The 22,653-nt window shown below is 33.1% G+C and overlaps 1 protein-coding gene across 12 annotated transcripts in view; it reads right to left on the reverse strand.

Annotated features, from left to right (window-relative positions):
* Window positions 1-22,653, reverse strand: part of UBE3A (ubiquitin protein ligase E3A) — a 92,278-nt gene that overhangs the window by 15,203 nt on the left and 54,422 nt on the right. For all 12 annotated transcript variants that reach the window (XM_015064089.3, XM_015064088.3, XM_015064086.3 and 9 more), the window contains 6 exons: window positions 17,811-19,060; window positions 8,806-8,950; window positions 5,550-5,755; window positions 4,779-4,943; window positions 3,319-3,474; window positions 3,154-3,227 (listed from right to left, as the gene is read on the reverse strand). In XM_015064089.3, the coding sequence (XP_014919575.1) occupies window positions 3,154-3,227; window positions 3,319-3,474; window positions 4,779-4,943; window positions 5,550-5,755; window positions 8,806-8,950; window positions 17,811-19,060 (1,996 nt within the window). The remainder of the gene's footprint in view (window positions 1-3,153; window positions 3,228-3,318; window positions 3,475-4,778; window positions 4,944-5,549; window positions 5,756-8,805; window positions 8,951-17,810; window positions 19,061-22,653) is intronic.

Consider the following 22,653-nt stretch of genomic DNA (forward strand, 5'->3'; position numbering starts at 1 on the left):
AGTATGATCCATAAAATGAAAAATCAAAGCTCATCAAAATTAAATACTTCTGCTATGCAAAAGATTCTCTAAAGAAAATGCAACGATTAGCTACAAGAGTAGGACATAGTATTTGAAAAGCACATACCTCAGAAAGGACTAGAATATATGAAGAACTCAAAATTCAACAGTAAAAATAACCAGACATTTCACCAAAAACAATATACAGATGGTAAATAAGTACATGAAAAGATATCCCACATCACTGTCATCTAGAGTAATTCAAATTACACCACGAGATATCACAACATACCCAGCAGAATGAACAAAATAACATCTTTGATACCACCAAATGCAGGCAATGATATAAACTGGATCACTCATATATTGCCCAGGGAAATGTAAAATGGTATAGCAATTCTGGAAAATAGTTTGGCAGTTTATCATATAACCCAAGATTGCACTCTTGGACATTTATACCAGAGAAATGACAACTTATGTTCATGTAAAAATCTGTGCCTAAATGTTTAGTAGCCTTATTCCTAAAAGCCAAATACTGACAACAAACCACGTGTCCTTTAAACAGTTGAATGGTTAAATCAAATATGGTACATCTATGCCATGGAATACTATGCAGGAATAAAAAGGAATAAGCTGTTGATATATGTAACAACTTTGATGGATCTGAAGGGCATCATGCTGTAGGGGTAGGAGTATGCATACAAACGGATAGCAAGAGACACACTTCTGGTGATGAAAAAGTTGTGCATTATGATTATGATAGTGGTTATGCACATCTATACAATGTGACAAAAAGTACACAGAACTACACATACATATAAATAAGTGCCTGAAAAATTGATGAAATCTGAACATGGTCTGTAGATTGAACCTATATCAGTTTCCTGATTTTGATATTGTGCTACAGTTATGCAAAATGTTACCACTGTGGGAAAGTGATGGAGGGTATGGGGGACCAACCTGTAGTTTAACAGAAAATTCCAATAAATCTACAGTTATTTCAAAACAAAATAAAAAAAATTCCAAAAAACAAAAACCTTCTGAAAAAGAAATATCCAGGCCCTGATGGTCTCACTGGTGAATTTGAACAAATTTATTTAAGAGAAAAAAATACCAATCTTACAGAAGTATTTCTGAAAATAAAGAACAGTACTCTTTCAAATCAGTATGTGAGGGTAGCAAAACCTGATAAATGTGTACAAAAAAGGGATATTATCGGTCAATATTCCTTATGAATACAGACCAAAAAATCTTAACAAAAGGTTAATAAAATAAACAGAGCACCATATTTATAAACTAACAGACCACAGCTAAGTTAGGCTTACCTAGAAACAAAGGCTGATATAATACTGAAAGATTCAATGAAATGAATCACAAGAACTGTGGGGAGAGGATAATCAAATCTGAATCTGCTCAAGCGTTTGAAACAGAAAACTATCAATTAAAAGAAAACTGCAGTCCCCACCTCTCACCTCACCCCAAGAGTAAAAAGGGGCATTTAAAAAGATATCTCTAAGTCTCTTAGTAGTCAAATGAAATCAGGGAGAGTCTTATCAGCAACTGGAAAACATATATGCAAAAGCTTGCCTGTGAGTCAACATTTTTACACTTTGTTGTTTTAAAGTTTATTGATTTTGAGAGACAGGGAGTGCGAGTGGGGGGAGGGGCACAGGCTCAGTGTGGAGCCTGACACAGGGCTCCATCCCATAACACTGGGATCATGACTTGAGCTGAAATCAAGAGTCAGATGTCTAACCAACTGAGCCACCCAGTTGCCCCTATCATTACTATTCTGTCTTCAACTTCCTACTAGTTGTAGACTCTATTTAATAATTAATATTTTCATATTAAGGTTGACAAAATAAGAAATTGAATTTTGTTTAAAGATTTAGAATATCATTAACTGTGAGAATGATTTGGAACCTGTTGTCTTTTCACTTGCCTTTTAAATCACACATTAACTTATGACCTTAAGATATGTACCAAGTAGGGATTATGTTATTATAGAAGCTAGAAATCAAATTAAACCTTAATTTAAAAAATAATTTCTCCATAAAGAACACACAAGGTATTTTCAACTATTCTCAGAGAAACACTAAGGCTACAAAATCCTGTGATCACTGTCATTAACAGAGATACTACTGTGAACTCCTTGTGACTCATAAGTGCCGTTTTTTTTTCATCACCATATCTCAAACCTTTCATGTGTCAATTTTGAAACTTCAAGTAGTAGAAGAACAATGGTTAGAGTATGTAAGTTCCAATACTGCTGCTAGAAATGACTTAAGGTGTACTAAAAAGAGGAAATACCAGTAGCCTCCTGCACACCAGGATGAAGAACAAAATAACAGAAGAAAATAATTTAACATAAAATATTATTTATTTCTAATTATACTTGATATTCATTGTGGTGTCCACAAATTGGAGTCTTACAGGAATAACCTTTAGAGACAACCTCCAGGAAGTTATGTTTGCATTCCTTCTCACCTTACCCCACCCCAAAGATGCGCCAAAGAAGCATCTTCGTGCTCTTCTAACAATCCGTGCGAGGAAGAAAGAAGCCTATGCCTTTTAAGATTGAATAGCGTAGTACAGAAAAGGAAATATTAGCAATTGCTAATTGCTTGACTGGAAGCAGATAATATTGGGAATCTTTGCCTGTTTCTGTGAAAATTTGGGGTTCAGTTTCTTCAGGTGTAGAACAAACATTAATACATATCTTGGCATATTATCATAAAGATTAAATAAAAGAACGTAACATATTATATAAGGTGCTTCATATAAGTAGGGAAGAAATAGTTCACAAATAGGGAGTTCAAAAGAAAGGAGAAACATTCAGAGATGGTAGCTCTATTTTCATTATTTTCTAACCAGCAGCAAGCACATGCTAATCAAAATCATTACGAATATTAGATAACTTATATCCCAAATGCCAAAGAAAACATGTGACTTACATAAAACACTTAAGAAATAAATCGTAAGATTAACAATGAAAACTAGTGATTATATTACAAATACACTTTTAATATTACAGATTGAGAATTTGTGAGTTTGCTTATTTGGGAAGTAATACCTAGAGATGAAGACCTAAAGCATAAAGTACACACCCCTCTGATGAATTTAAATCTTCTTTTTAAGAATTAAACACCTCACCTAATCAGAACAGAGTCCCTGGTATAGCCACCATCATATTCGGTAGTTTCTTCTAGTGCTTGGAAGTCTAGATTCTGCAAATTCAAGAAAATGTATCTTAATATATATACATCATTACAAACAATAAATCGATATATTTTTTGCAGACACTTTTTGCTTTCTTACCCGGCTTCCACATATAAGCAATTCAATTTCCTCTGGTCTGAATAAATATTTTAAGGGAGATTCATTGGTCACCATATGAAAACCTCTCCGAAAAGCCTTAAACTGTTTTTCTACTGATTTATTGAGAATGTAGTCAGAATAGAGATTGACAAATTCCTGCAGAAAACATTAACCATAAGAACTTCTTATAATATGCTATATAAACAAAACATAACAAGCTACTCAGCTGCATAGCTTTTAGTTTTGTTTTCATTTTCCCCAAGAAAGAACAAACACTCAAAAATATTTTTAAAGATTCAAACTTTATACATATAAAGGAAAATACAGGAATACCTCAGAGATATCGTGGTTAGTTTTGGCCCACTGCAATAAAGTGAATATTGCAATAAAGCAAGACAAATGAATTTTTTGGTTTCCCAGTGCATATAAAAGTAATGTTTACACTATATTGTAGTCTATTAAGATTGTAATAACACTATGTCCAAAACAATGTATATTCCTTAATTTTAAAAATACTTTACTGCTAAAAAATGCTAACCATCATTTGAGCTTTCAGCAAGTCTTAATCACTGATCACAGATCACCGTAACAAGTACAATGATGAAAAAGTTTGAAATAAAATGAGAATTAACCAAATGTGACACAGAGTGAGCAAACGCTGTTTGAAAATTGGTGCTGACAGACTTCCTCGACACAAGGTTTCCACAGTTGATTTGTAAAAAACCCAACATATGCAAAATGCAATAAAGTGAAGCTCAGTAAAATGAGGTATGCCTGTACCTTTAACAATTTCACAACTTTTTGCAATAGTAAATACTGAACTATAAAAAGCCCACGTAAACTAATTATACACGTAAGTTTCAAATTTGATACTGTATTAAACCAGACTTAAAATAAAAGCTGGGCCTTAATGCAATTTTGACATTCCCTCAACCAAGTGTACAAACACAGACACATTTAAACCATGTATACATCAATTTATAAAACCTAACAACTGCAATGTACCGGATTTGAGCAAACCAGGAAGCCTCATGTTGTCTGTGCTAGAATATTTAGGAAGCTGCCTACTGTATCCAGTTCAGCAAAAATGTGGGTGTTTTACTAGATACATAAGCTGTTATACCAAATTGTAAAAGGCAAGTGAATCCTAACTTAGACATTATAATATTTTATCAAGTTACATTATTATAAAATGTTTTATGGCCATAATGTGTCACTCACTATCTACTATTCCTGCCCCCTTTCTTGAAAGGGGGTTTAGTGCCTAACTATGTGCTCTCATACCAGCTTATATCCAAGATTTAGAAAACTGGGGCTATTTCATTTAAAAGAATTTGAGTATTTGATTTCTTGAGTTTTTGTATGGACTATTTTAGATACTTCTTTATCACAAATATATATGCTTTAAAACTCTGTTAATAAAGAGACAAAGACAATGATGATATAAAAACATGTATTACCTTCCTGTTTTCATTTGTAATTGGAATTTTATCACCATTTTCCTTTAGATCATACATCATTGGATTACCAAAAAGGTCTGTCTGAGATATCTGGAAAGTGATCATCATGTCATCTTCTACATTCCCTTCATATTCCAGTAAATCTTTTAAACTCTGATATAGGACCTAACAACCAGAAATGACAAATTAGGCTACCACAGAGCTATAAAATATAAGTTAGCATCATTTTTCTTGGGGAAAAAAAATGACAACAAAGACTAAAGAATAGGAAGTATCCTTCTTGTCCCTCAAATAGTTTACTCTAAAGAAAGACTGTCAGTCACTGGTATGTCCCATCCAGTGCTGAGAAAACCACAGCATCAATTTAGCAATGGATTTCACACTGTGCTCTATGAGTGAACCTCAGGTGTCTCATAGTGAGGGAGGGATTCGAGACAGAAACAACATACTAACTGTAGCCACCAAGCCCCTTATCCAGAGCAGTTCTGATTTCACGTGGCAATCTCATGTGTTTTAAAAAACAAACAATGTTTAAAAACCCTTTTCTACAGAATCAATTTTACAAAACCTGCTTGCTGAAAGTAATATATAATAAATTTCCTGAGTTTTTAGGTATTCATGGTACTGCAACAGGTTAAAACAACTTTAACTTATTAGGTATAAATATTAACAAGTGAAACTGATTCCAAATGAAAACTGTAGTTTTTTACATAAATTATAGTTTTGCTTTTAAATAAAGCTAAATGATCAAATAAAAAATGCCAGACTTACAGGGTGAGAGTCTCCCAGATCACGAAAAGTTCCTTTTTTCCCCATTAGCTTCCTGTAGACAACCATGGGAAAATGTACATCCAGTATACAGTTATTGTAAATAGCCAGACCCAGCACTATACCAATCAGAGTGAACTGACCCTCAGTTTCAAAAGAGGATGGATTAAACCAAAACAATTTTGTAGATTCATCATATGTGAACATACCTATAAAAAAGGATTTTAAAAAAATACATTACTTTTCTATTTTATTAAATAGACTAATGAACAATACAAACATAAAATAATTACACATGCAAACTTATACATAGTAGGCATAAAAAAATTGTTTTTTCTATTACATCAGCACTTGAGAGACCACAGTTCAAATATATGTGATTGTTATAAATTGTGGCAAATGGTAGTATGTCATTTTAAGAAGCCAAGGAAAAAGGAAACAAGTAGCAGGCAATTTTGGCTGCATTTTTCAAAACGGAAAAATGTTCATTAAATTCAATTCTCTAATCTTCTACTAATACAAATAAGAAATTAATTTACTACATCCACTGGTTGATTGAAAATGAGTGCAAAACCAAAAGGAAAAAAGCTACCATATTTTTAAAATGTTTCACGTATAAAAACATGTTTAATCTACATGTGCTGTTTTCAAAAACCAATTTTAAATTTCATTAAAGAAAAGTTTTTGTTTTTCCAAAACTGCACAATGATCCTATGAAGTTTTTCTAACTCCCAACGAAGTCAGATGAAGTCAAGTACATAAACTTGAATAAATTTGATAAAGGTAGATTACGTCCAAAATCCAAGGCTATTTAATATACATACACGTTAATTGTGAGCCAGTGAGTAAAACAAAAGTAGTTTGTATTTGTAGCCTTCTTTCAATTTCATATGTTTTTCACTATTCAAAACCCAAGCTTGGAGATTTTTTTTGTAACATTCATCTTAAAAAGTAGGAATGTTTCAGGGCGCCTGAGTGGCTCAGTTGGTTAAGCGTCCGACTTCGGCTCAGGTCATGATCTCATGGTTCGTGGGTTCTAGCTCCGCTTCGGGCTCTGTGCTGGCAGCTGGGAGCCTGGAGCCTGCTTTGGACTCTGTGTCTCCCTCTCTCTCTGCTCCTCCCCCACTCACACTCTCTTTCTCTCTCTCTCTCTCAAAAATAAACATTAAAAAAACAATTAAAAAGTAGGAATGGTTCGTTTACCTATCTAAAACCATTACTAAGACAGAATTATCTTCTTCCCTTTAAACAAACAGAATATCTAAGGAAAGGTTATATGATACTTTAATGAATTTACGATTTTTCTTACTTTACTAAAATGTTTTTCAGTTGCTACTGTGCAACTGAATGAAAATATTTTAAGAATTAGGTCTGAAAAGGGCAATTTCCAATAGAACAAACTTTAAAAATCAATTTGGCACATAAATATGTCAATTCATATGATTTTTGAAAGCTTTAAAAATGTTTATTTTCACATTTAGTTTAAGTTAAATACAAAGGAACCATAAAATGTCCCCTGGATCATAAGAGTACAAAATAAGCTAGGACGTTTTTCTAATGGAAGTTACAATTCACAAAATAACAGTCTGAAAATTATCCAATTCTTTTCTGAATTTCAGTTTAGATCTAAATTTTTTTACAAGTCTAAGTTACAAGATTCATTGAAGTAAAAAACTTCACTTAGTTATAAATATGGTATGAACAAAGTCAAGAACAGTTGAAAACAATAAATTTGGTGAAATCTCACAAATGTATGTCCTTGGTCTCAAGAGCAATAAACTAAATTAATCAGAATATAAATTACATAGGTCATTACTCTCCTCTCTGTGTATGAAATGAAAGATAATAATTTTAAGGTTCAAAGTGATCTATTTTGGGCACATTTTTGCCAGGTCCCTGGAAGAAATGCACCATAAAGGTAGTTCTTATAAAACATTCTATTTTGGTATATTTAACCAAATATTCCGTATTTTGTATTTTTAACCATTTCAATTACTTTACTATCAAGTAGAACTGTTTATGTTTTTTTTCTGAAAGTATTTCTGCATATAATTTAAGTATATTTTATTTACAGCTAATGTTTTACATGTTGAGATACAAAAGAATCCAGAGCAAAGGTTTACCAAACCTATGAAGCTCATAAATTAATTTTCTATCACAAAAAAGGCATGGTTTTATGTGTCTTGGTTTACTTTGAACAAATTATATGCAAATTACACAGCTTTCTGATTATTAATAAACATTAGCTAAAATATATAGTCTTACTTTAACTACATTTATGTCATGAACTCAAAACGTCTATGTCCATTTGCACGTTTGTGTGTATATATGACCAGCTAAGAACAATAACAGAAAAGTCAATTCAATGTACATACTGACAATCAACAGGCTGTAAGAGCTCAATTCTCAAAGCTTAAAGGAAATGATCTGCATTATTCTATGTCATATTCTTCACAATTCTAAAAGTACCTTTAGCGGAATCCTTTTCCTATGATGGTCATGCATTGTTTTTAAAAGTAAGCAAACCTGGTAACCAAGTAAGTGGTTACATCACATAAACTGAATCAGTTCAGAATTATCTATCCAAGAAGCTGTTGTCTTTTACCACTTCCACTGTGCCTACTTGTCTACCAGTAAAATTCAAATCCTTCAACTTTCAGACTGAGATATGTAGATCAGTTTTTCCCAAACTGTTCAATGAAAAACACTTCTGAGAGACAAATGTTATTAAAGGTGGGGTGGAAAAAGGCTTCTGAAGTTCAAAAAGTTTGGGAAAGCATAATATTAAGCCTCCTGAAATCCTGTAGTAAATAAACCTAATTAATCTGATACCAGTCAGGGTTTCCAAACTTTGAGCATGATACACTTGTGAGACATTCTCAACACTCTTCAGACAATTGTTGTATGAAACTCTCATTTCAGAAATGCCGTGAGTCTGAAGAATGTTTTCGAATAAAGAGAGCAAAGAAATCCTTCAATTGTTCTAATGTACCATTCTAAAGGGTTTTCAATTTAACTTACCTAAAAGGCAATTTCCTACAGTAAAATATTTGGCTAAGTAATCTAAATAAGAACTTGAATAAATGAGTGATGCACATCACTCCCCCAAACCCAAATTCAGTCATTTTCTGTGATTCTAGGAAATCTATACTGAAACCTACTGTTTACTCTTTGTAACTGAGAATATTTATAAACCTAGGTAAACAAACCCTTAAATCAAAAAGATATGACATCATGATCACATCACTAAAATATTTACCAATATCTGGATTGAAGATTTCCTCCACAACCAGCTGAAAAAATTCTTTGGAAACACCTCCCTCATCAACTCCTTGTTCTCCTTCAAATTCCACATACAACTGTTTCTTCAAGTCTGCAGGATTTTCCATAGCGATCATCTCTAGCTAGTGAGTGAAAAGATAAAGTGAAAAGAAGGTGACTGCCAGTTTAAGGATGAAAGCAAAATAAAAATAAGTAGAAAAAATAAAAACAAGGATTCAGGCTATGGAGCAAATAAAAGATACTGACTTTTGGTTTGTTTTAAAAGGAAACAGGAAGCAAACCAGTAAAAAGCCAGTAAAGGCAAAGATTCAGTCTCACAGATAATGGAAAAATAGGACAGAAAAGAAATCGGCATAGAATAATAAAAGAGTTACTTTCTAACTATTGATTTGTCATGAAATTAACATATAGTAGAAAATTAAAATTAGATTTTCTGTTACTTCTGTATAACAAACCTGGGCTCTAAAGGTTAGGACATGGAAAGAAGTCAACACAGCCAAATACATAAGTGACTACTCAAACTAAATCATTTCAGCAAAAACAACAGAGTACAGAAGTTTGACTTCAAGTTTGTTTGCTAGTAAGTCTTTATGTTTAAGAGAATAGAAACTAAGGAATTAAGTTTTGTTATCTATTAAGCCATGAATAAAATACTTTCAGTTAAGAGAAGAAACATATTGGGTAAATAGGGAGCAGCTTATGGTCTCTTATAGCACTTAATACAAACTGCCACGTCTTGATGGAACCTAAGACATCTTATATATACTTTTTTTTGAAAGCAGATGAGATTTACGCTTGCTTACATCCTTACTCTTAATTTCTTACTAACAGTTACATTTTTCAACTATAAATCTTTACTAGATACTTTTTTGAATCTATAGAATACACAGTAAGTGATCTCAGTCATTAAAAGATTAATCAGAAAATACACACTAAATACTAATGTGAACTATTTATACTTCCAGTTTTTAATGTATTTGAAATTTACTAATAGCATGCCTGACTGATCACCCGCTTTATTTGCTAAATAGACTTAAAATGCCTTCTGGCGGTTAAAAAATTTGAAATTTGCCAAAACAGAGTATTTACGAGTGTTCAAGTTATTCCAACCATTGCAATTATAATTTTAAAAATGGTTTTGAGCAATGCAAACATCATCAAAACAACTGTACTATAGTCCTCAAGCAATTACTTTAGGTAACAGTACTGGTTTGGACATTCTAGTATGTCTATAGAAAAATAAAATCTCAAATTCATGAATCCGGACAGTTGTCCTAGATCAATGTTTTTCAAACTGTCAACTGCCACTCATTAGTGGGCAGCCCAATTCATTTAGTGGTTTAAAACCAACAACGGGAGGAAAGAGAATGTGTTCCACATAGTAATGGCATCAACCATTTTGTGAAAATTTTGTTTCAACTAGAAGTATAGACAGATACACATACATGTATGTACCTATGCTATGTAAAGTATCACTTTCCTACTTGGGAATACAGTCAAAAAAGTTTTAAGAACAAAGGCTGAAATAATCTAGATATCTTCAACTTTTGGAGTCTATGAATTTAGAATCTTTAGCTTTAAGAAATGTCCTGTGTAACAATGGTCTTTAATATTTACCAAAAAAAAAATTTATGCCAAGTTTTTAAAGATAATTTATTTTTGTGACAGAGTGTTGTGAATTGAGACAGAATAAATACTCTGTAGTTGTTCCAACTATCACTTAACTTTTAAACTTTAAATTTTAGCAAGCGACTCAGGTAAGCCTGTTCCCTCATCTGCAGAGAAAAAAAAGGGATAGTACTCTTCATACTGCAAAGATGTGAAGGCTTAATAAAAATATACAGAAGAGTTCTAGAGCAGACAATATTACTAAGATAACACATCATGTTGCAACCTTTTAAAACAACTTTGATCTTTGAACATAAGATTCATAATTTGATTTTATAGCCTAGTCCCAAGTTTGAAAGAACCTTGGGGAAAAATAGTTCCAGTTGGAAACCTGCTTCAAGCCACAGAAAATAAAGAATGCTGAGAACTAAATTAGAATTATCAGCTCCAACGTGGTTTACCCATCACGCCAACATCCTATATTGCCATGGAACGCATTCCTAGTTTCCTTCTTCCAGTTCCCACCTGCCTAGGTGTCAAAGGAATATAAGTCAATGTTTATATATATGCCCTTATAACACAAAGACAAATCTGCTTATATCAAAAGTATAATGCATTCTGAGGTGAAAAAACTGATTATCTATTTAAATTATACTTCCTATAGTCCTCTTTATTAACATTCACAAATGAGAGCTGACTCCATTATCAATGTGATTGATATCTTTTAAAGGATTCGGTGTCGATTCTACAGGATTCAGAGGCCATGTGTTGTAGTCTTAGTTCCACCTAAGACACCTCATAGGACACTGAAACAAATTTATCTTCATTCCTTTTTTTTTTAAAAGATGTTCCTAATACCTTTTTTTTTTTTCTAGAGAGAAAGAGAGAACATGTGAGCAGGGGAGAGGGGCATATGGAGGGAAAGAGAATCTTAAGAAGGTTCCACACTCAGTGCAGAGCCCAACATGGGGCTCGATCCCACAACCCTGGGAACATGACCTGAGCTGAAATCAAGTCAGATGCTCAACCAACTGAGCCACCCAGGAGCCCCTAACTTCATTCTTATAAAATATTAAATGTCTGTCTGTCTCCATCAATCTCCACAGTGCTCTCCACCCTGAGTGCCAAAATAATTCAATATAATATTTTATAATTATAATTGTAAACATATAGCTTTCTTTCTTTGCTTTAGTTTCATCTATAAAATGAAAATGATATAATAAAAAATTAATATATGTGAAGCACTAGATGAATTCCCTGTACAACGCTTTTGTTATTGTTACTTTTATCTGTACTAAAAATTCTTTCAGGCATGCCTGAAAACCTAACAACCCAGATATTACAGAACAAAAATATTTCAGTAACAACACAAGAATAATATATAACACTTATGTGCCAGGGCACTATTCTCAGCACTTTACATATATCAATTCACTGCATTTTCACAACAATCTTATGAGGCCAGTAATATTATCAATCCCATTTTACAGATGAAGTCTCCAAAGTCATGAGAGGTTCAATAACTTGCTTTTAGTGTTAGTAAATAGAACAGATTCTAATCCAGAAGGAAGCTCTTAACTATTATGCCTTCCTGCCTCTCTTCAATAACTAGCAATAATCTTTTTTGAAATTGTAAGTGACTTTTATTTTCTTCATGTTTTCTGTATTTTCAATTAGTTTTTACAATAAACATGTATTTCAGAATCAGGATGTAGTCACATGTAAATATGTAAAAAGAATGATTTGAAAAATAGATGGCAACTGAACTCTGCAGGCAAAAATTTCCATTACCTATGTTCTATACTTAATATATATAAGTATTTATATATACTATATACTTAATATATACCTAAGTATATATTAAGTGGTTCTGTAAAATACTTTATCATTTATGTATACATGGGCAGTCTACCTTTAAAAACAATGTTTACTTTTAATTATAGCATAAAATTTGCCAGTTACCATTTGACAAAGGCCATTAAGGGGCTACATTTTTATTTTTCTTAAACACAACCACTTCTGACCCACTGTTCAGAGAATGATTTCAGAACTGAACTGTAAAGGTATACAACTTTCTGTAATAAATACATAGCATTTAAAACAGAATTATGAAAATCAAAAGCTGTCTTGAATACAGGATACTTGGAAATTGAAAGACTAGGTCAGTGAACATTCTGAAAAGGGAGTATTTGTATGCATCCTTGAATTGAAATCATTTAGTATACAGACTTGTAGTTTTATATACAGGTTTTCTTAAAGTAGGGTATATTTTGTATTAATTTAATATGAAGACTAGCAAAATGCAGATTACTGGGTTAAAATAAACAACAGACTGGATGTAATAACATCTACCTCTTCCTTATATGACTTCCTCTTCTTACTAAGACTCTTGATTTCATCAATTGTTGGATAAAACGATTTTCAATTTCTGAACTTTTAATTGGCCATGATGATGAAATCCTAGAGAGATCATTTTTTAAAAAAATTGATCTGGTATCAAAGCATTCCCAGAATACCTAGGTAGGATGACATCCTAATATAAAAATATCATACTTGCCAGATGCAAAAGCGTTAAAAGGAAAACCCTATCCTTTAAAATCTTACAGTATTCTGGGCTATTATTATTCATGACAAAGTTATCTTTACCCATAGTTGAAAAAATTCCTTAATGGTATGGATATTTAAGTAGTATTCACATAAAATAGACCTAATTCTTAAGAATGCCTACGTTCTCTAAGAATGGCTGGCTTAAAACAACTTCAGTCAACTTATTAGAGTCTATGGTTAAACAGTTTGTTTACACCTTTAAGCTACTGACTGGAGCAAGATCTTTAGATTATTTAAGTATATTTAATTTTTTCATTTATCTATGAACAGATCAAGTGTTTTGTTTTGTTTTGTTTTTACTATTTTACACATAAAGTTTAGATGTTTCGGTAACAGCCAAATCATTTAATCATATCTGCTTGTGAGACCAGGAACCCTGAGTTCTAACAGTTCCAATCCTGCCATTAATTTATACAGGCCAGAATCTGAGATTCATTTTTCTCACATGTAACAGTAAGGAGTTTCACAAATTTCATTTTTTTAGATTATTATATGATGCGGAGAATCTATGTAGATCTGCTTCATTCTCCTAATCTCCTTTGAGTACATAAAACAGACATGAAGTTAATTAATTTCCTTTAGAATAAATCTTAAGAAACAATAATCATCATTGCATTAAGCACAATAAAGTGAATGTACAAGATCAAATTAATCATACTCAGAACAGCACAAGATAATCTGATTCTTAAAGCACTGTAGATCAATTGTTAAATAAAAGAATCAGGTTTTATTTAAATAACTAAGGGTGTGTGTCAAGGAAAATACTGGGGGCTGGGTCAGACAGTACTGTTAGAGCCCAGAAAAAATGAATGATTTTTTTACAGGGGACTGAGCAGAACTAATTGGTAGTAGGGGGCTTTTCATTTGTGCTTATCATCTTTATCTGTTCCAGTTCACATTTTTGGACTTTCCTATCCAGTTCTACTCAGCCATTCCTTTCAGTCTTTAGATCCCCACTCAAAATTCTATGATTCCCAGAACCAAGAACCTAATCTGAACCAAGTCTCAGACCACTGTCAATCCTATTTCTACACCTATTTTCACCACCTTTTCAAAGACTGCCAGTTTTCCCAGTATGTACTTGTATATAAAAATGGCCTCAATAAATATGTATATATAAACCGTACTAGTTGCTATCTTCCCAAATACTGGTTTGCAGACTGGCTTTATGGGAGTATCTGTGGACATGACCAGAAATATAGATTTCTAGGCTCCACACCAGACTTCCTAATCTGAATCTCTAGAGGGTAGAACCTTGAAATTTTTCTTTTAAACAAATTTCCCATTCTGATGTGAAGGCAGTTCAGGGTATGTCATAGATGGCAATACTGTCTTCCATGATACTCATACTCTCCTAACATAATCTAAGATAAAAAGTATGAATAAAATTTTATATCCTTTTCCTTTGGGAATGGTTGGTCTAAGAAAAATGACAAAATATCTACTTTTAAAAGAATACACAAATGTTATGAGTAAAATACTATAAAAACCTTATGTTAGAATTGTTTTAATTCAAATGAGCTCATAACTATCACTGTACTATTTTCTAAGAAACAATAAAAAATAGTGAAAGTAAGCCCTGGGGGAAACATTCCAGCAACTTACAGGTATGGGAGTAGTTCTTAAATGATTCTGAGATACCTACCTGTGAAAAGGCAGTTAATATTTTACCATATTTCACTGATTCTAAAATTCATTTTTCTGTTTTTGCACTTTAACATCTCTGAAATTATGGATATACCATATAACTGGTAGCATCTCACAACTAACTGGCAGTCTTTTTTTCTTTTTTAGTAGTAATAGTGGGTCCTATAATCAATAGCATTTAAGGTTCAATAAAATAACTGTAAACACTAATTCAGCTGTCACCAAAGATAGTTCCTCTAGAAAAAACTCCAGTTAGGAAATAATCTGCTAGTCTGGTCTGAATTACATGGTATGAGAAGGTGGCAAACATATTTTTCATTTAAAAAAAATCTGAAATTATCAACTGAAGGTACTACCCCTCCCTTTTCCTCCACGACAGTCAGCCTGACAATTAACTGAAAAATAGGACCTAACAGAAAACATACTCAAGACTGTCATATATGTAGTCACTATTTTCTGGGTCTCATTTGTATACTAAGGAGATGAACTCCAAGCCTCCTTTTAGCTCTTAAAGCCTACAATCCTATAACCTTAATTATTTAATTATTAATATTGAGCTCACCACAAAGTTTCTCATTTCCTCTTTTTCCTGACCCTAAATTAGCAGGCCATAAGAAAGTGGTCAATAGGTTTATTTTGTCTGTCAAACTGATATAGAATAAAGAATGAGGCTTTAAAAAAGCAAAGTAGATCCTTGAAGAATAAGATGTTAAAACCCATCAGTACTTTTGGGAGTTCAGCTGAGAGGATGTCCTTAAACTTTTTGTTGTAAACCTTTTACTTTTTGCTACTAAAATACTATAATTTTTATCATAATCACATATTCTATGAATACTTTTTAAAAAATAGAGCATCAATTGACTGACTCACAAGGCTATTTTGATGATTTTATTTTTCTGGCCCTTCATATTGTTATTAAAAAAGAAAGCAAAAGAAAAAAGGGAAGAGTAAAATTTGCTTAGTATGAATATTTACAGCCCCTAAGAAGCTTCTCGGTGGTCATGATTCATCTTTACATCTTTACTGCTTAGCAAAATGCCTCACACAGAAGATTTCTAAATCAAACTGCTTTTGTGGACTGGTAATTTAAGTACAGGTATTATCTAGTGAATCCTAATTTATAACTGGTCAAATTATAATATTCAGGTTTGGTATAATGAAGCAGAACTCACTAAAAAAACCCAATTTCTTAGCATAATTAAAAAGTTCAGTTAATCTTATCCTAACATCTGCTTTAAAAAAGGCCTTATAAACCAAAATGATTGTTTCCTCAAAGTTCTAGATGATAGAATAAAGTAAGTATACAACAAGTACTTAAACTTTCGTTGATTCTTAGCCTTGCTTTACTAAGGGGGTGGTGGTGGGAAACAAGGCGGGGGAAGGAAAATAAAGTTGGGTAGATTTCTTAGCAGAAGGCAGATAAGGAAGGTGGACAACATTTTTTTTTAAATTCTGGATTGAATCTTATACAGAGTGATTTCACTGCTTTTTAAAAGCCAGGCACAGCTTTTGCTGGAAATAGATAAAAGAATCCCAACTCAAGAAGCCAAACATAAAATGTGTTGTTTTGGGATATGCAGTTCTGCTCTAACAATCGAAATTCATAGAAGACTTCAATGTCCTTTTCACAAAACATCACTCACGCTTTTGTAAGATACCCTACTTTCTGCTAAATTATGTAAAGTTGCTGGCTGCCTGATGATGAGTTGTTAAGTATATTAATTATTTATGTAGCTCAAAACTACAGGAGTAAAATAAAAAGAGCATCAGAAAGCAAGCAACAGTAATTACTCCAAACAATTAATGCCTCTTTCTGCCGCTGTTGAAAAACTGCTTGAGTTGTTTAAATAGTGTAGAACTTTTCTTCAATACTAGAAATATATTTGATGTTTTAAAAAACCAATTAACAAACAAAAGAGGCATAAAAATCTCGAAAACTTTTAAGTTTCTGAGGTGTCAAACAACTTTTTCCACTGGTTAAGTTTTATGAATATTCAGATTTAGACAAACCAATTCTAAAGCTAAAATATATTTTAAAATAAATACCACAATTTCCTAGTTGTGTCATGGTTTATCTTCCACTAGTATGGGAGGTTTACTGCATCTTAATTTTAGCTGGCATCAAATTTTACTTAAAGTGGTTAAAAAAAAGAACTAGTAATGATGGGTGTATCTAATATTCTGAATACAATAAAATCCTGCAATAAAGCACCCTATGGCAAATGTAAATTTTGGTACATGATTGGCAACTGGTTTCTGTCTTCTGAACAGGCCTGCACTCTTACTTAAATGGGGGCAGTAAAATTCTTATTTTCTGCTGCGGGAAGGAATGAACAAAAGGCAACAATCTGGAGATACAGGAAGTTAGAAGGTGGGTACTTGTATTCCCAATATTCTCCTAGCTCAATCTCCCTGGATTGGTTTTATGAAACAAGGCACCATTAATTTCAAGAAATCCTGGAATAGCTGCTGTTTTCCTAGAAGTTCCAACAAACTCCAAGACCCAGAGTAGTTCATACAGATTATTTAAGTGGTTAAGAAAATACCACAATCAGGCAGTGCCATTCAGGGGCATTATGAGTGACCCAGCAGGAACTCTTACCAGCAACGCACGCTAAAGTGTCTAGATCACTTCAACTTCACAATAACCCAACTCTAAACTTTACGTTTAGAGTTTGTGAATTTTTGAATACCACGTATTATTCTATGGTATGATTTTACTGTACCACTCTTCCCAGTTAAGGCTTGACATTCATACTTATTACTGTCTCCACATTCCCCTTGTTCTTGTGTTCTAGTCTTTTCCCAACATCCACTTGTCTTCTGAATAGAGAAAAAACTTTTGGGGTTAGTTGTCGATATTTAGAAAATCTTTTTCAAAGACAGAGTGACCATTATTTAAGACAACCAATAGTTTGTGGGACGCATTTATAAATTTGGACAGGAACAACAAAAGTATAATATTTACATTTATAATACAAAATGTCCATGTGTTCCTAAACCATGTAATACATTTTTTTTCAGAGTCACTTATAAAATGAATTTACTGAACTGTATTACAATCTCCCCAGCATTAGGTATGTATTCTAGTACTAATTTTTAAGCATTAGCCCAACTTACCCGGACAAGTGCATCATCTATGATATGGTCACGTCTGACTTTGAGTCTCAAATATGGATTCAACTGCTGTCCTTGAACTAAGCTGTAGAGAACAGTGATTCTTCGTTCACTGTACATGCGAATTCTATTGTCATAATATAATCCCAAATTCTTTGTGACAGCATTCAATATAAAGGGACATGTCATGAAAGAGAATTTGTTCTCTGTTTCTACTTTGAAAAAAGTATAGTCTTTATCCATTTCTAGAACATCATTCAGTGGTTCATTAATAAACTCTTCAAAAGGGATAAGTGGTTTTCGACAGTCCAGAGTTTTAACACCAAGTTCAGTTTCCAGTGGGTCCACTCGAGGACCTTTCTTGTTTCTTCTTTCCTCTCCCAAAAGCTCCTGAAGTGTCAATTCACTTGACTCAGGGATGGGCTCTTCATCATCTTCTTCATTATGATTTGTGTCCACTTCCCCACCCACTACATTTGCATAGTAAACCATTTTCAAGCACTTTGAAGCAGCAACAATAGCATCATCATCATTCACTAGATTGCGACTGTTAAATTCATTGCTTATGACCTTGTAAGTAATAAGTTGCTGAAATGTTTCCATCATTCTGCGAATCTGGTCTGCACTGTATTTAGACCACAGTCTAACCAATTTTCCTTGGGCTGCAAGGGGTAGCTTACTCATTGCTTTGCAAAATAATGGCAAAGCCATTTCCAGATATTCAGGACTGTGGAGATTTCTATTCTCCATTACAATAATGAATAAATTCAGATAATTAGGATCTCGAGAGTATACATTGTGATATGTCAAGTCACATTCCACATTAGGTGACAAATATACAAGTGCATTGAGAAAAGCAGTTTCTATTTTTTCATTAGAGAGTAATCTGGTGTAGACCCTTCTAATGGCCTCAATATCCACAGACACATCATCAGGGCCTAATTTTTGTAAGTTGTTATCTCCTTGTGAACTATCACTTATCCTTGAAGAAGATGCTTCTGAATCTTCTTCCATAGCAGCAGCAGCAGAACATGCAGCTTTTTCCTTTTCATCCTCATCTTTGTCTTCATCCTTTCCTTGAAGAGATTTCAGTTCTTCCTTGGTGTGTTGCTTGACTTTCCGAAAGCTCTGTACCAATGCCTCAGCACTAGAAAAAACTCTTCCAATAACACGGATTAAAGGGGAATAATCCTCTCTCTCTCTACACAATTCAAGAATTTCATATACCGTATCTTCTGTTAGGTAAGTCACATCTAGAAAATTAAAGAAAAAAGGAGAACATTTATTTTTTAAGTATGTTTACTTTGTCTTAATAAGTTCTAGTGAAAAGTAAAATAGCCAAAACATTTTGTACTCAATACCATTTATGATGTACAGCTCTTTTAAAATGTATCTAATACTTAGATTCAACAAAATATATTTTATCTATTTCTTTCCATGAAATAACAGAAACAACCTCACCCATTCTTTTACATTCTTTCATTAATACACAGCATTTAATGAGTTTAAACTCTTTTCATAATCACAGTAGACTACAGCTTTAATTTGTAAATATGTGAACCAAGCCATCATGTGATTTGACTCATCACACCTCTTTACAACCTCACTTTAGAGAACACTGTTCTTCTGAGAGGTTTCTTCCTTATTTCACTACTCTGTTCTCAAAAGACTGAGAAGGCAAGAAAGGTTCCTTCAGTATTCTCTTTGATAAACCACCCTTGTCTTACTTTTGTATTATCTGAAAATCAAACTGGTTCCTTTGGAGTCTTCATTTTTAGTTTTTTTGCAGGGTGGTTATTCTGTGGGTGATTGACAAGAATTAATACACCGTTTCTCATAAAACCTGAAGTTGACAAACACTGCCATCTGCAGCCAGGAATCAGGTTGCAACAAACCTTACAGAGTAACAGGAAATAGTTACGGGGTCAGGCCAAGGCTTTTCCTTCTGGCTAATGGGGCGATGCTCCCAGAATGCTCTGGAAGCTATGTGTTAAAAGTAATAATGTCACTACAGCTGCATTTCTGAATGACTGTGTGAAGCAGAATTTTGCCAACCTAGAATATCATGGCTGTCAGATGAGCTAGAAATAAATTTCCACTTTGTTTAATAAGCTAGTGCTCTTTCTAGTATCTACTTAATATTGCAGTCTAGTTGATCCTTACTTAATACAGAAAGAAGCTTTTCAGCTTTTTCCATCTTGCCTTCAGAGTCTTTAAAACACCAGTAATGACTGTCCCTCTAAATTAAGCTTAATCTTTCTTGGTACTTTTCTTGTATATATAAAAATTTTATAAGGAAGATAAGCTGTTTTTGCACTTAGTTACCATTGTTTTTGCTGTCTGTAGTACTTAAATCCAAGGTAGTTTTAGTATGTTTTTCTATTATATCCGTTCTCCCCCATTAAGAAATAACCCTATGAGAGGCAAAAATGACAGGAGGCAAGGAAAAGCCAGACCAAATATCAATTTATTACACATTTTCAGAATTACAGTAATGTTAATAAACTGAAATTCAAATGAAATCACAGAAGAAACAAAAAGAACATTTCAAGGATTTTGGAGATAAAAATCTCTGGAGACAGGGACTACTGCTGTGGTGAAAGTCTGTAGCAGTTTGCTGGCATGCATCTTACTTCCTCTCACATCTGTCTCTAAATAGTAACTTAGACCTCCATTATCACCTTTTCAAATATTTTTATATTTGCCATTATTCTCTTTCAGACAAAACCAGATAAACATATGGCTCTCATTCTCTTCAACAAAAATTAAATCTGTACATATATCCCCTTGAGAGGAACGAAGAATAAGTCTGGAGATTATAGAATGCATAAGCTTAATTAAAAGGGAACCCCAATGGATGAAACACATTAGAACAACAAAGAAAAACTCCAAGTGTGTTCCCTCTCTTATGCTTTGTTTACTCAAACACACAAAAAGAATATTAACATGCTCTTTTCTAAAATTCCAAGTTGTCATCTATTTAAATGTTAATTTATTTCATGCAGTTTAATCTGAGCTTTCATAATGCTTGACTTTTTCACAGCACTGAGTGCAGTGATTAAGAGGAAACCATGTAAAACATTCCATTCAACTCCATCTCAACGCTTGGGGATATTAGACAATTGACAACTCACAGATTCAACACATCAAATAATAGAACTCCCTGGTACTTACCATGAATTTCAATTTAAAAAAGGAAAAAAAAAACATTTTAAAAATTAAAATTAGCTTAGCTATAAATGTACTCAATTTTCATGATCTACCATCAAAACAAAAGCAAAAAAAAAAACAAAAAACCCACACTTCATTTTCTCACTTATAATCTGAGATAGGCTAAATAATCACAAAATTGCACCTTACCAAAGCTGCGAAATCTACCTTGACAACACTATTTTTTCACTTATGACTTGCATGAATATCAGGTTAACTGGGGATAACAATAAATTGTTTTTTAAAGGTCAAACAAGAACACAAATGACTTGTATTACAAATAAAAATAAGGAAATAAAAATATTCTGATCCTACAAACAACTTCATTAATAAAAGAGATGGAAACGTCCTTTAAACATTAGATAAATAAATTTCACTTTAAAAATCAACTCTATGACCTGTTGTAATAGCTAAAGGAAGAATGAACTCTCTGGGCAAAGATAACTCAAAAGCTTGAAAGCTTCATGTTATCTGTGTGTATAAATGTGTTTTTGTGATCCCTAATGACTATCACATGTCTGGTATTATTTAAAATACTCAAATGTTGGTAGACAGGTAAGGCTAACCAATTACTAAAAGGATATGAAACTATTAATGACTGACTAGTGTACGTCATTCTCAACTGATTATAAAGATGTCATTCAATGCTGGATAGTACACTCAAGAGTTTTGTGCCCTGAGTTATACTAGTTTAGTTTACATGAATATGTCAACTTAAATTTTCTTTTTTTTTAATTTTTTTTAATGTTTATTTATTTTTGAGACAGAGAGAGACAGAGCATGAATGGGAGAGGGCCAGAGAGGGAGGGAGACACAGAATCGGAAGCAGGCTCCAGGCTCTGAGTTGTCAGCACAGAGCCCGACGCGGGGCTCGAACTCACGGACCGTGAGATCATGACCTGAGCCGAAGTCGGACGCCCAACCGACTGAGCTACCCAGGTGCCCCGTTAACTTAAATTTTCTACTGAGATTATTTCTAACTCCAAATTAGAATTATTAATCATTCTGTATCTAAAAGGTGATCTTCTGAAACTGTGGTCTTCTCTAAACATGCTGTCATAACAGAAACTGTAAAAACTAAACACTTAGTATTCCAATCTTCATTTATATCTGGAGAATAGCATGTGACACAGGTCTGCCAATTACCTAAGTGGAAGTCCACTGGTGAACTTCTGATGGCTAATTTTCCTGATAAATAGGGGCAGCTATGATTAACTCACACTGTGAGTACAACAAAAATCTCCTAATTTTTAGTAGTAGATATACTAATACACCTATAGTTTCCTTTATGGGTTTTAACTCTTTAAGAGTTAATCCTCAGGTTTGTTCCAGGATACATAGGAGTGCTTTTCGAAAGTTTCCATTAGGCTACTTTGTTTATACAAAGAAAGTTAAAAAGCAAAAAAAAAAAAAGAGTTTGTGTTATTTTGTGTTAAGAGAGAGGTTATTTTTTGGGTAAGAGAACCTCAAAATTTTTTCTATAGAAACTAATGATAATCACTTCTTCACTTATTATATGCCATTTTGGCTCATGAAAGGTTTCATAAGAATGCTCTATTTTCAGATAGTGGGGAATTCTGCTTAACATCAGTAATCTCTTCCTGAAAAGTATGAAACTGTTAACTGGAAGCTTATT

Source organism: Acinonyx jubatus, chromosome B3 (genome assembly GCF_027475565.1).
Source record: "Acinonyx jubatus isolate Ajub_Pintada_27869175 chromosome B3, VMU_Ajub_asm_v1.0, whole genome shotgun sequence".
Taxonomy (NCBI): domain Eukaryota; kingdom Metazoa; phylum Chordata; class Mammalia; order Carnivora; family Felidae; genus Acinonyx; species Acinonyx jubatus.